Here is a 15,222-nt window from a genome sequence, read left to right as displayed (position 1 = left end):
GTATACATCAACCCTTATATATAAGTCTTTGTCAAGATCAAACTGATTTTACAGTTTTACTCCTGAAAACACATAGTTTTGTTTCAGATATTTTATTATTCTTAAACAAATATTTTTAAATACATAATAAATCTTTACATACAGTAAGTGTTTATCCTTTGCTTTAACAATGGGAATTTAAATAAAACTTTGCATTTTTGAAATATATTGTATGAAAATATTCATGAAAATGTACTTCTGATAAGACAAACATTTATGATGCCTGCAGACAGTATGTCACATTTCAGGAGAAATTTAAAGGTATATTTAATATTTATATATATATATTGTAGACTGAAAAAGGCTTAGAAATCTAAAACATTAACTTTTAGTATGTTATCATTCTTGAGTATACATATTCTTTTTTAGGAACTTTGCCCTTCAGTGTCTGGAATCTAAAGTTATTCCTGTTTTAGCTGGTATTATAGCCTTCATAGACACAAACAAAAATCTAGATATACTAGCTAATACAAACCGCAATGATTGGCAGTTCCATCTTTGGTCTCAAATTTTGAATAGTCCAGAATTGACCAATCTTAAATATTCATTAATGGTATCGCCAACAAGACATAAAGAACTGCATGAAGTTTCTGTTAAAACAACGTCCTTGGATGGAAAACTGTTCTCAGCCAGTATGCCATTTTCTTGGATTATTTTTGGGCAGATTGAAGAAGTTTTGAGAAAAACTATTGATGCAAAAGATATGAAAGGTAGATAAATCAATTGTTTAATCTAGAAAAATCCCATTAACATTTATGCTGAGTTCACACGTAATTCGAATTCAGTTCGCATTAACTAATTCGAAAAAGTTTAATATGCATTTGAAACGTTTTACTTCCTAACGTCAATTCTAATTCGAAGTGCAATTTGCTTTACTGTCCAAACTACGTTAACTTTTAATTCGTATTAAAAAAAGCATATTTTTAATTCAAATTGGATAATTTGAATTAGCCAACTCTAATCAATTCGAATTAAAAAATTAGAGTGTGTGGACGCAATTAACGAATTTGATTCGCATTCGATTCGAATTCAATTGGAATTAAATGCTCGTGTGAACGAGGCATAAATAATTGTCAACTAATTTGTGTAATGTTCGGATCTAGGTGTCGAAAGTTTGCTGGAATATTTGAAATTTTGTTTATTTTTAGATGTTTTATTTTCTTGTTTTTATTGTAATTTTTACGTTCATTTTCGTTGACATATATCCTGTACTGGGATCTTATATTGATACTTTATTGTTTTGTTCATGTTTACTTCTGTTTTACAGACAGTGACTTTGATGTGGTGGTGAAGGCTTCAGAAATCTTCCAGTCTATACCATTGGGTAAACTACTAGATAGTATAGAGGGAACATATATTCATGATGTTCTAAAGGCATATCTTAAAGATTTCATTCATATGGTTTATCCTGTGCAGTCAGAGGAAGAATGCAGTGTGAGTTATTATCACAATTTATTTGAAAAACAAAGTATCGAGACAACTTTTAAGTGCCTGTCTCAGATAAATCCATGCAAAGTCATCCAGAAGCAAGGTTACAAGAACATCTTCATATTCTGTTACAAGGAAGGTCTAATCATATATTGATTTCAGGAAAAAAAGTAATTCCAAAAATTTTGAAGGATATACCTTATAAAGGGCTGTTTCTAAAAATAGAATTTCTATCAAGATAAAAGGTTAAAAACATGCTATTTTTGCTAAAAATACATTAATATTTTGTAGGCATTTTAGTATTGCTTTATCAATAATATGAACCAATATGAAACTAATGATTATCCTAAAGTTGACCTCTCAAATTTCCTTGTAAGTGCAGAAAGGTCACCAAAAGGTCAAATTTCAAATGTTCGAAGTTTTGCAAAAAATCAGGTTTTCAAAGTATTACATAATGATTGAGAAGCTATATATGTCAAGCAACACTAAACAAATCCCAAAAGGGTTGCCATTCCAACAAATGTATTGCATGCTTGAAAAGCATTCAACTTATGATGAATAAAAACTAGAAAATCTTCAAGAAAAACATTTAGTAGTCTGAAAATTGTAAGAGTTCTTTTTCTTTTCACGGATGGAAGAAAGATGGACACAGCATTGCCAAACAAAAAATGAAAAGACAACATTCCACAAACACAACACAGAAAACTAATGATAGATCAACAGAAACCCAATCAAAGCACACTGATGGACTCAAATTTCTCTTATGGTGATTGCTTGGTTACAGGTACAGGACTAAAATGACAATACCTTATTGACACAAAATTAATATTCCTAAAAACTGAATATTCAGAAAATATTTTTTTTAACTCTTGAATCAAATAGTTTGATCAGTACTACAGATTATTGAACAAATAAAACTTTATGAATTCATTATTGTTTAATTCTTTAGTACGGCCAAATTATATAGTATGTGTGGTTTCAGTTACATCCAAAAAAAATTAGGGTAGGTCTGTAAGGAATTTTTCTATAAATGGTTGGGTTTTTTTTTCATTGATTTTATGGGAGCAAAATCCCTACTTTAACAATGCTTAATGAAAAAAGACAAAAATATTTTGAGGGTTGGCTTTTCATAAGACTAAAACTTAAAAGTAGGGAAGGTAGGGTAACTGTAACCACACATATTTTTATTTGACCTAAGCAGTAAATGTTTGTATGTTTTTTATATTTTTTAACTGATTCATATAACTTTCTTATATTAGCTGATGTGTGAAAATGTAGTAATTGGGTGTAGACAACTGATTCGTGGAGAATTTGGAAGAATCCTACCCTCCATTGTAGGATGTCATATGACTTTTATTCAACATGACACAAGGTTTAAAAACTTTTCAAATATTGTACATGTATGGCCAGAATGCAGCCAGAAGACACTGGATTACCAACAGAAACAGACTACAGCTCATTTAGTCACTCAGGATGAAATTGTAAGCAGTTCTAATGATTAAGTCTCTTATTTCTTTTTTTGTATCAAAATCAATGGGGTTCAAGGTCGAAAATTTAATGTTCTGCAATGTGAGAGTATATAAACTAGTAATTTGAATTTAAGGGATCAAATGTGTCGACCTTTTATGAATTTTTATTTGAAGATGTACTTCTGCAGAAGACATAACTATGTTGTAAAATTTGTGTCTATTTGGTTAGTTTCTGAAGAATAAGATATGTTTAAACTAGCAATACTGTTGTTTGCTGCCCTATAAGACTACTGCAGGACAAAATCATTGGTTACATATGGGTGAAATATGAATTAACAAGCCAATCCTTTTACAGACAATAGATATACTAGCACTTCACATGTTAATGGGTAAACTTGAGCCACACAGAGAGGAACTGAATATGACAGAAGGTCGGACAAAATGGATGAGACTAATGTGTGATTACAGACCAGTCGTAGAAAGGATTTTTGGACATTTTAATCAGGAATTTGAGGACAAAGACTGTCAATATGGGGAGAGGTGTGCAAAAGGAATAGAAGAAGCAAGGTATTAATCAATGCTAATAGATTTTTTATCTTTACTTTTTTAAGCAATAGGATAGTTTTTTAATATGTAAAGTGAAAAATAGACTCATTACAGTTTAATTTTTGAAATTCAATTCTTGAATCCTTGAAATAATTTTTCAATATATAATTATAAGGTATCAGTGGACCAGAGCAGTGGTGGTGAAATTATTGATAGAACATGTATGCACTACTGGAAAGGAAAGCCTTGATATCAAAAGATGCATGACACTTTGGGGCGTGAGTAACTATTCTATTTAGTAAATGATGCAATACAGATATAAATAGCATATTTGGAAAAAAAAGAGGATTGTAAAAATCAACAAAGTAATGTTTTCTTGAACTTAGTATATCCTTTATTTTTATGCCCCACTTAGGGGCATTATGTTGTGTTCGCCCATCTGTTCGTCCATCTGTTTGTTCATTTGTCCATTTTTTGGTCCAGTCATCTGTCCCACATCAGGTTAATGTTTTTTGTCAAGGTAGTTTTATCTGATAAAGTTGAAATCCAATTAACTTAAAACTTAGGACACATATTCCCTAGGATATAATCTTTCTAATATTAATGCCAAATTAGACTTTTGACCCCAATTTTTGGATCCACTGAACATAGAAAATGTCACAATTGATGAATTGTAGATAATAATCCAGTATATAGTGTAGCAATATTATTAGTGACAAGAAAGTCTTATAAGTGACTGCTATTTTATTCATGTTCACAATTTATTTTCCAGTTGCTCAGAGAGAAGGCTGATATGAAAACTATCAAGTCACTCCAGAAAGTTGAAGGTTTCTTGAAACTCTGCAACAAGGATATAGCGACACAGTGCTTTGGGTAAAAATGATCATATACTACATTTAACATGTCAAAAATTACCTTGGAACCTTGATAATGCATCTAATCACATTTCCATGTCAAACAAAAAAAGTCACCCCATAAGATTTATAGAATTTTTTTTTTTTTTTCACTCCATGCTGTTGTGTTTCTGTCTGTTAAATCTGAAGGATTTTTCTTAGTAAAACACACAAAATGTGCATTAAAACCTTTGTTTACAAGGATATTTTGTCGGCAAGTAGAAAACTCAGGACTCTTCTTAGAAAGGGTCTCATGTGGAAGCCGCTGTGGATGTTATAAATTTGATTAATGAGTGCAGATTTTTTATCAAAATTTGTTGTTTCTATTTACAGTCAGCAAGACAAATGTACTCAATGTGAGATGTTGATAGAGGGAGCTCCAGTCAGACTTCCATGTGATCATGTGGTATGTAGAAAATGTTTCCATGGACTTGTAGCAACAGAAGACTTTGCATGTCCAAAACAAGACTGTCAGGAGATATTCCCAAAAGATTTGGACCCTAGTACTTCGGATACAAAGTAAGATATTGATTTTCATGTCTATAGATTTACATGGTAGATTCTTTAATGTGTTCTATATATGTTCCCATTGTAGGTGATAAGGGTATTAAGTGTTACCCTTCATCTTCTGTCTTTCTGTATGTCCGTTTGTCCCATTTTCATTTGTTTGAAGCGTGTATGGGTGCATTGGTGTCCTTAGACACCTTCTACCTTTATTAAGTCCTGATTTAAAAAAAAAGTGGGGTATACTGTTTTACCTCTGTCTGTCTGTAGGTCCATCTGTCTGTCCTATGAATATTTTTCATCGCATCTTCTCAGGAACTTCATCACAAGGATTTCTTAAATTGGTTTCAGGATGTATATAAGTCAGCTATACCGTCAGATGCATTTTCAGATTCATCACTCAACAAATTCCTGGGAAAAGGGGGGGGGATGTCATTACAGTTTCACTTGTTATTTGAATGATTTATTTAGACAGTTTGAACTTATGTTAAGTTTGTATTTGCATTTTACATGCTATGTTTTAGTGTTTGGTTTTGTTAAAAAAGTTCTTCTTTCAAGACAAAACAGATGGTCTATTTCAAATTCTTACAGCCTTTTGTGATTCAATTATTGTATGTATTCTATTACCATAACACAAGTCAAATTTAGTTTCATTGAAAAGATATTTGTTCATTATTAGTAAGCAATGTGATAATTTTTGTTACAAATTTTTTTTTTCAGGTTGGAAATGAAAAAGTACTATGACTTCAGGAGAAGATGTAATAGTTTCTTTATGGAGGTTGTATCACAACTGTGTTTTGCTGCTGGAACACCACCGTCCAAGGAGGTTATTGATAAACTCCTGTCATATATCACAGGTCATAGTAGGACTAAGAGAGCTGAGAGAATTGTATCTAAAGAATTGACTATATTTGAAGATTCTATTGACCCCACACCTGTTGTGAGGTCATTTCTCTTACAGCAGTTGATGCAGACAAGGTGAGTTAGAAGTCAGACTGTTATCATAAACAACTTGTTACCAGATGTGAGGAATGTGTCAAAGAGACAGCAGTTGGACACAATTGTCTAAAACAGCCCAAGGCCACCAATAGGACTTCAGCTCAGGGGAAAATTATGTACCCATAGGTTGGCTTTAGATGGCCCCTAACAATTTTTATACTAGTTCAGCCAATTGGACATTACACTAAATTCTGAAACATACAAATGAATCAAAACTAAGTATACAAACAATACTTAGCATAGCAAACACAACCAATGTAAATCAAAATGCTTATCATTGATGACAGAAACAAACATCAGAAGCAAAGTTGTGATAAAAATAGGGCAAAGGGAGGTAACCAGGTCTTGAAATTGATGTTTGTGGAATTCATTTGTTTTATTACATTAAATACCTCACCTTCATAAATTTAGATATCAGTCCACTCGCTGCATTATTCAACCGGAAACCAGCCAGAAAAAGAACCATGACCCCGTGACAACCTCTCCCACCTGACACCTGTGTGTCCTAAACCTACATCATTTTTTCCGGTTCAACAACGCATGCTGCACGTTTTTCTGGAGGAGGAAAAAGTTTATTTTTTGCAAACAGTTTAACAAGTTGATAATTTATATATTTATATTGATATTTTTGTTAATAATTATAGTATATTTGGATAATTTTATAATAATTTTATCTGAATATTATGGATAAAATTCCAGCTTCAGCTACCCAAGAGGTAAGTGACAGTCAAATTCACACTTCCAATGGTAATTTGTTGTCCCCTTGGCGTTCGGCCACCCATTCTGATGACTTTTGGGATAGAAGTTTGGAATTTATTCCAGGTGTTTCGGGTGTCGGTATGGAACAGGACTCAGAACCTGTTCCTGTCAGGACTATGCCTTTCGCTCCTGGTGCTAGTCAGTTGAGGCTATCTAGGCCTAGCAGGGTATCACATACCGTAACTAGGCCTGCAGAGATACCAACGTCTCCTGTGGCTTGCACGACAAGCAGGCAGGAGACACTACCAGCTGGCATCAGGAGTGACCCCTTTTCTCGGACTAGGTGGCCCATGAATTTTGACTACCCTCCCATGCCTATGGGTATGCCCAACTTGCCGCCTTATCCCCAGCCTTTTGATCCGTATTCGGCTCAATCAGTTTGGTCTGGTCAGGGGTTGGGTGGTAGACCCTCTTCAGAGTCATCCTCTTTTAAGGATGAGATGAGGAGTCTTACCACCTCCATACACAAGATACAAGCTACAGTTAATGCTAAGTTCTTGGAATTTGGTAACAGGCTTGATCTTATTGAGTCTAGGGGTCTGTCTCAGGATCCTGCACAGGACCCTCCCAGACCTCCTAGACAGTTGTTGGAAGACGACTCAGTTTCTTTGGCTCCTAGAAGTCAGGAAGGTAACTTTTTGGATGACCAAGGTGGTAATTCTGATGTTGACAGTGTAGTAAGCACAGAGGGAGATGCTTTCGTTCCTAAGGAGCCTTCTTCAGGCACTTCAGATTGCCTTAGGAGTCTGGTCTATTCTATTCGTAGGGATATGTCGGATATGCCCATGTCGTCTCCACCTAGAGTTTCTTCTACTCCTTCGGATTTCATGGCTCCTGCTTGTGACCGGGCTTTTTCTAGTTTGCTTGGTTCGAAACCTTTGGATGGCCTCAGACTTTCTCAAGCTTCTTATGTCAAGTCAGAGAATAATCTGAGGTGTTTGACTTTTGTTCTTGAGACGGCTGAGCACTTTTTGTCAGCAGCTGGGTCTCTTTTAAAGGACAAAGGGGAGGAATTTTCAGATTTGAGGTCTATGCTGCTTCAGGTAGACAAGAGTCTTGGAATGTCTCAATTCCTTCTTCTTGGTACTGTGGCCAACTTTACTCTTGCTAAGAGACAGGAGATTCTTGAAAAATCAACTGTCTCTGAAGCTCTTCAGCAGAGACTTGTCAGTTCTCCTTTGTCTAAGGACAAGTTGTTCTCTGTTTCCTTAGAGCAGTTACAGGAGGAGGTGAATAAGGCCCCTCCTGTTGTCAAGGTGGATGTGAAGGTCACTGATGGGAAAAGATTTGTCAAGACTTCTCAGGTTAACAATCCTTCTTCTTCTCATCAACCCAAGGCTTCTACCTCCTCTTCTTCACAGTCTACGAAGAGGCCAGCTTTTTCTCGTCCCAACTATTCTAGTGGGAAGAAAGCTAAAGTTGTTAAGGGAAAGAAGCAGGGTAAGTGATGTGTTGTCCCCTCCGTTGAATCGTTCCCCACTGGAAGAGGAAAATTATACTTCTCCTCTTCCTCATCTTCCAGTGGGGGGCAGGCTGTCCCACTTTCTAGATCAATGGTCTCTGATAACTTCAGACAAGTGGGTACTTTCGATTTTACGGAGGGGATTGGAACTTCAGTTTCTGGAACAGCCTCCTCTTTCTCCTGTTCCAATCAATCTGTCAGTGACAAAGGATTCTCAAAAGAATCAGTTGTTACAAGACGAGGTGAACATTCTTATTCAGAAGGGTGTGTTGGAGGAGGTAAATCCTCCTTTTCATCTAGGGTTTTATTCCCGGCTGTTTTTGGTTCCCAAGAAGAACGGGAAAATGAGACCGGTTCTAGATCTTTCTGTTCTCAATCAGTTTCTGGTGGTCCCACATTTCAAAATGGAGACCAACAGGTCTATCAGGTCGACAATTCATTTAGGAACTTGGACAACCTCTCTAGATTTGATGGACGCCTATTTTCACATCCCGATTTCTCACAAGTTTCGTCATTTCCTGAGACTGGTTTGGGCAGACAAGGTTTACAGTTTCAAGGCTATGCCTTTTGGCCTGGCTATTGCACCCCTAGTTTTTACCAGGATTTTTCAGACGGTAGTGTCTTATCTTCATACTCAGGCAGTACTCATTCACTCCTACCTAGACGATTCTCTCATCAAGAATCATTGCCGATCTCTTTTGGAGGAACACACCAATTTGTCTATCCTTTTACTCCTGAGACTGGGTTTTTTGATTTCATGGGAAAAATCAGAGATAATTCCCAGTCAGAGTTTCGATTTCCTGGGAGAACATTTTCGGACAGATTTGGGTCTAGTGCTTCCTCCAGAAGAGAAGGTAGTCAAGGTACGTCAGTTAGTCAATGCTCTGACTCAGTTTTCATCTGTCCCAGCTCGTCAATTGCTTCAGCTGGTGGGTTTCTTGATTTCGATCATGGACGTCATTCCACTAGGACGTCTACACATTCGTCCAATCCAGTGGTATCTGTCGGAGTTTTGGCACCCAATTTCTCAGTTGTGGGAGGCACCTGTTCCCATCCTTCCTCGGTTGTTACCTCATCTTCAATGGTGGCTTCAGGAAAAACATCTTCGGAAGGGAGTTTTGTTGGATCCTCCAGACCCCAGCCTAACTTTGTTCACAGATGCGAGTCTGATGGGTTGGGGAGCTTATCTGGAGGGCAGGACAGCATCAGGCCTTTGGTCAGGTGCTCAGTTGGAAGAACACATCAATCTTCTAGAGATGAGAGCTGTGTTTCTTTCTCTCCGTCAGTTTCAGGCTGTGATTCAGGGTCAGTCACTACTGGTTGCCACGGACAACTCCACAGTAGTGGCTTATCTTCAGAATCAAGGGGGGACCCATTCCTTTTCTCTGTATCATCTGAGCAAGGAAATTCTTCTTCTGTGTCACAGTCTCAATTTAATTCTGTCAGTGAGACATGTTCCAGGCAGTCAAAATCTTCTGGCGGATGCTCTCTCCCGTTCCCGTGTTCCAGTGAACACAGAATGGGAAATTCATCCATCAGTGTTTCAGGAGATCATTCTTCGTTGGGATCGTCCTCATATAGATCTTTTTGCCACCAGTCTGAATCACAAGTTGGAGACTTACGTTTCTCCCATTCCAGACGAGAAAGCCTGGGCAGTAGATGCTATGACCCTATCTTGGAAGGGAATGTTCAGTTACATGTTCCCTCCTTTTCGTCTTCTTCCAAAGATCTTGCACAAGATTCAGAGGGACCTATGCAAGACCATTCTTATTGCTCCGGCTTGGCCAAGACAGTCTTGGTTCCCAGAACTACTACTTCTGTGTTGTGCGAAGCCCCTTTGTCTGCCTCTAAGAGAGGATCTACTGTCTCAATTCAAAGGAAGAAAACTGCATCAGGGTCTGCAGAATCTCCATCTGCACGCTTGGTTGTTGTCAGGAATTCCCTCAGAAAGGGAGGCTTTTCTGAGGGAGCAACCAAGCGTATCTCAGGATCAGTCAGACAATCTACAGGAGCAGTTTATGACTCAAAATGGTCTATCTTCTGTACTTGGTGTCTGTCGAAGCAGATTAATCCACTCTCTGTTACTGTACAACAGTTAGCGGATTTCTTTCTTTACCTTTTTGAGGAGAAAGGTTATTCTCCTTCTACTATAAAGGGATATAGATCTGCCATAGCCAGAACAATATCACTTTCAGGAGGCTCTGATTTTGGGGATAATGAGTTTTTGTCATTATTGATAAAAAAACTTTTGCCTTAATAGACCTCGTCAAAGGCGTTTGGTTCCTTCTTGGGACTTAGGTTTGGTTTTAAAGGTTCTACAGTTTCCACCTTTTGAACCTTTACATTCAGCCTCCTTCAAATTTTTATCTTATAAATGTTGTTTTCTGATAGCTTTGGCTACTGGTCGCAGAAGGAGTGAGATTCATGCCTTGTCAATTTCTGAGTCTTGTCTCCGCTTTGCGTCTGATAAGTCTTCAGTTACTCTTCTCACTGATCCATCTTTTTTAGCAAAGAACCAGTTACCTGATAAAGGTTCTGGTTGTATTACTGTTCCTGCTTTACCTCCCACAGCGGATAATCAGGTTTTGTGTCCAGTGAGAGCCTTGCTTGTTTACCTAGCGTCTTCAGCTAAATTAAGATCTGCTGGTTCTTCTAGGTTGTTCATTCCTATTAAAAAAGGAATTTCTGACATTTCTGCTAAAACCATTTCTACCTGGATTTGCAATACTGTCATTTTGGCCTATAAGTCTGCTTCTTCTGAAGTTTTAGTTAAACATCAAGTTAAAGCACATGAAGTAAGAGCCTTAGCCTCTTCTTGGAACATTTTTAATTCCTCCTCTATGTCGGAAATCATGTCAGTTGGTTTTTGGAGGTCTGATAGTGCCTTTTATAACCATTATTTACGGTCCATGCCTCTTCATTATGACAACCTCTATTCTTTAGGGCCTTTAGTTGCTGCTCAACAGGTTGTTTTTCCTCCTCCTAGTGATGGGGATTCAGCTCTTCGTTAAATTCTGTTATCTAAATTTATGAAGGTGAGGTATTTAATGTAATAAAAATCAAATTTTTAGAATTAAAATTTAGTTTTGTAAATTAAATACTCACCTTCATAAATCAGAGGTCCCTCCCTCCTCCCCTTCATCCCCCCTTAGTGCCTAGCATTTTAAGGAATAAATGATGAAGGTTTAGGACACACAGGTGTCAGGTGGGAGAGGTTGTCACGGGGTCATGGTTCTTTTTCTGGCTGGTTTCCGGTTGAATAATGCAGCGAGTGGACTGATATCTAAATTTATGAAGGTGAGTATTTAATTTACAAAACTAAATTTTAATTCTAAAAATTTGATTTTACAATATGTAGCAACAGATAAATAAATGTTTTGACATAATTATTAACTGTTTTCAGCAGTGACAATGAAATACATCAGTATTTATCCGCCTATTTTACCAGTGCTAGTGACTTAGTCAAGACCTCTGGAGATCCTCATCAGTTGGTGGAGTTATGTCTCCTTGTTCTGCAGTGTATGGAGGTAAGTGACCTTCATCTATACATCTCAAAGGTTGATGCAATAGTAATGTATAGATGAATGGAGACATATTTTCCTTAGGGAAAAAATATTTTGTTTTGGTAGACACATACTTTCAATCCTGATTTAACTCTCTTTAGGGAACACCTGTTGAATGTGGTCACTTTCATTTAATTTTTGCATGAAATTATCAATTTTACCTTTAACAACAGTAATTTTAATGTTTTAAACTACCTATATAATTACAACAAATAATATGTGTGCTAGTATCGAAGTCAAAATGAGAATTGAAACTGATTTACAATTAATATTATGTAACAGCTAGGTGAGGAATTCATGTATTCCTTGTGTTCTTGGATAACTCCTTTCAGTTTCCATTTAGTATCACAAACTTTTTCTCTACTAATTTTCTTCCAATTCAGGACACAGTAATCCCCTATTTTTCATGCCCCTGCCGTATTCAGTGTTACCCTTGACCGTCTGTCCTTCCATCCTATATTTCTTTCCGCAACTTATCTTTTATACAAATTATATGAAAGTCATACACGATGCTGAGAACCAAAACTCATAGACTCATAGATCAAACTACATGAGTTTGTGGGGCCAAAAAGTTTAAGGTCATATTTGTTGTATCATTTGAATTATGCCAGAATTGTAGCAATTGGCTTAACATAATTAGATAATTGTTGTATAGAACTATGCATAAGAGTTCAAATGAGGAATATATAAACTTTAACCAATGAAGTACAGCCTTCAATAATGGGATTTCATGTTAATTTTATTCAGGATTCCTTGCATCAGCAGTTTGACCAAGATGAACATATTGCTGCAGCCACTCAGATGTTAAGGGAGGCTGTTCCAAACATCGCAAGTGATAATGACATTCTGGACAAAATCGGACATATTTCTAAAGTCAGATTTTCACTGACTGTTGTTGCCAAATATATTCATAAATTGTACGGAACATCAAAGAAATCCATGCCTGATGCCTCCATGAGAAGTCTTTTTGAGGAAGCAGCCAGACTTTGTGATGAATGTAATTCACCATGGCCAAGGTATGGATGAATTGTAGTTTCTAATTGTGCTTAATGAGTCATCAATGTTAGCATTGGATAAAGACAGTGTGAATTAAAGGGAAAATTCGCAAAAAAAATAAAATTTGATATTATGTTTAACCTAAAAAAATAAGCATATTCCCAAAATATTAAAGGTTTATTCGTCTAGATAAGTGAGTTATTAGATTTTTAAAATCGACTCTCAATTCTCGGGAAGACGCCATCTTGAACACAAATGACCACGGATATCTAATTACCACAAAGTCCTAGTATCCAGCATGACATGTCCGTTAATCAGTGTTCAAATGACTTGTCAAGCTGATGGATGTTCTACCCGACCAAGTAATGGAAGAAGTCTACATAGTTTCCAAAATCATCAACTCAAGTAATGGTTCACTAAGATTGATAAGAATATTTCAAAAAAATAATTTTAATTTTTTTAGAGGGTTAAATATTCAGCGTACAATGGTGAAGTCAGGTTGAAAAGCTGTAAATGACAAAAGATCGTACATTCCCCATTTCCATTCTCAATTTTATTGGTTTTAGCTCGTCACTAAATTTACATTTTTGGCACCGAGATGCAGTTTCAAGTATTATATAGGATTTATGCTATAATAATGTAAAAGTAGTCACAATAAAGTGAAGAAAAAAAGTCCGGAGATACTTATTGTGGAGGAATTATAAACTGAGATTTATCTTTGTTGTAAAAGTTTTTTCAAATGCTTTTTTCTAACGTATATTATTAGATTATTTGGCTTTTGATCTAACTTGACCAACGTTAAAAAACTTGTCTTCTTGTAATCAGCATGGCTTAATACCGGTTATTACCGGGGTATTGTAAAAATGACATATTCGGGTATTCTAACGGTCGACTTCCTGGCAGGCTTAAGATTGTTTAATTTAATACACAATGAACAAGGTCAATGAATCACGTGCGTGATTGCGAGTGAACCAGATGTACTCTCTCAGGTAAAACTTATAAAATATACCATACCAATATAAAACTGTCCGTGGTATACAGCCTGTGTACAAAATGTAACAAAATTTAAGAGTGGTTATAAGAATAGGTATAGACCAAATCTCCATGTTATCTAAATTAAATTTTACTTTTATTTATATTTCAGCACCGATTCTTCCGTTTTATATATAATTGTTGGTCCCGTTATTTTTAATCAGTTCGTCCCGTTTATACCCTCGCATATGTGACTTCATTTTCACTCTAGAAAACAGTGCTATATTTCAAAATGAATGCCGTTTTTTATAATTGTTCATTCATTTTACATGTGAAACAAGAATATCAATTAGGAAACTTCGCACTATACAAATGCAGAATATAATGTACTAGTTTGCTTTCGTCTAACGAGATAGGAGAAATGAAAAAAAAACTGTCATGTAAAAACAAGCACGCTCAAATCAAAATATAAAAAAATATGTGAGTAAAAATTAACTGGATCAGAAAAATTAACAACCTTTGATCTCGAGTGTATTTGTAATAAATTTATTTATTTTTATAGTATAGCTTCTTCCATTATCCAAATGATATCAGATAATCTATACTATTTCATAAGATTAACCCTTCCGACCTCACTAGAATCTGAGACTACATGTATGTATAAAAGTAAAAATGTAATACAGGTACACCTTTCATTTGGTCATGGCTTTCAAATGTCTAAATTTAAGTGTTCCCGTACATTTTTTGCCTATTTAGGACAATTAAAATGCTTGTGTAAAACTAGTTTTATTTTCCCTTTTAAAAAAATATAAATAAATGATAAGAGTGTATATCATTTTATTCCGACAACTAAATTTAGTTTCCAGACTTTAACCGGTTCATTTCTTAGTTTAGTAACTTCTTTGAATTCAAATAAAATAATAGCACCAAATATAATTAAAAAATTCCACGGCGATTCACTTGTATTTGTCAACACCTTGAAAATTTATTTTAAATTTGTGTATTAAACTTGACCTCCTGTCGTATAACCCACTGATCCGAATAGACAGTCACACCTGGCACGGTGTGCCCTAGAGGCCAAGCTAATTACCGATCTGCAAATAACATTTCACCTTTATACAGGTCTTTCACGAGTATTGTCGGAGAATAATACACACATCGCATAAATAAAGTCATAGCGTAGATAGTGAAAGGTCAATAAGCGTAAACCTATATATTGTCTTAACAGTTTTAAGTTATATACTTTAATTTATTCACTTTATCAGTCTCAAAAAGTATAAATTTTAGCAAAAAAAAATAATTATAATAATTTCTTGTGCTGTCTACAAAAATAAATCGAAATATATACTGTAAATATAGAAATTTTTCTCATGAACGTGTACAACTGCACGACTGTGCGTTTTATTTTCTTATTATCGGATGGTTATTAGATATAGCATTAGTCATCGGCACGCTTACGATAACGGTAAAATATGATTAAAAACCAAGACTTTTAATGATTGTATTTTAAATCCCGGCATGCAAAAACCAGGAGAAAACGTCACGACCTACAGGAAGTAGTTAATATTTTTTCATTAATTATTGAATTTCTC

At 35.6% G+C, this 15,222-nt stretch overlaps 1 protein-coding gene across 1 annotated transcript in view; it reads left to right on the top strand.

The window, feature by feature from the left end:
- The window catches only part of LOC139525344 (E3 ubiquitin-protein ligase rnf213-alpha-like), a 147,683-nt gene that overhangs the window by 100,983 nt on the left and 31,478 nt on the right, over positions 1–15,222 (top strand). The window contains exons 61-70 of the mRNA XM_071320555.1: positions 409–749; positions 1,307–1,473; positions 2,727–2,948; positions 3,292–3,503; positions 3,658–3,760; positions 4,255–4,355; positions 4,709–4,894; positions 5,600–5,857; positions 11,503–11,626; positions 12,410–12,678. Coding sequence (XP_071176656.1) covers positions 409–749; positions 1,307–1,473; positions 2,727–2,948; positions 3,292–3,503; positions 3,658–3,760; positions 4,255–4,355; positions 4,709–4,894; positions 5,600–5,857; positions 11,503–11,626; positions 12,410–12,678 — 1,983 coding nt within the window. The remainder of the gene's footprint in view (positions 1–408; positions 750–1,306; positions 1,474–2,726; positions 2,949–3,291; positions 3,504–3,657; positions 3,761–4,254; positions 4,356–4,708; positions 4,895–5,599; positions 5,858–11,502; positions 11,627–12,409; positions 12,679–15,222) is intronic.

The sequence above is a fragment of the Mytilus edulis genome, chromosome 5 (assembly GCF_963676685.1).
Source record: "Mytilus edulis chromosome 5, xbMytEdul2.2, whole genome shotgun sequence".
Taxonomy (NCBI): Eukaryota; Metazoa; Mollusca; class Bivalvia; order Mytilida; family Mytilidae; genus Mytilus; species Mytilus edulis.
Note: the sequence above shows the minus strand (reverse complement) of the source record. Positions and strands in the feature narration are given on the sequence as shown.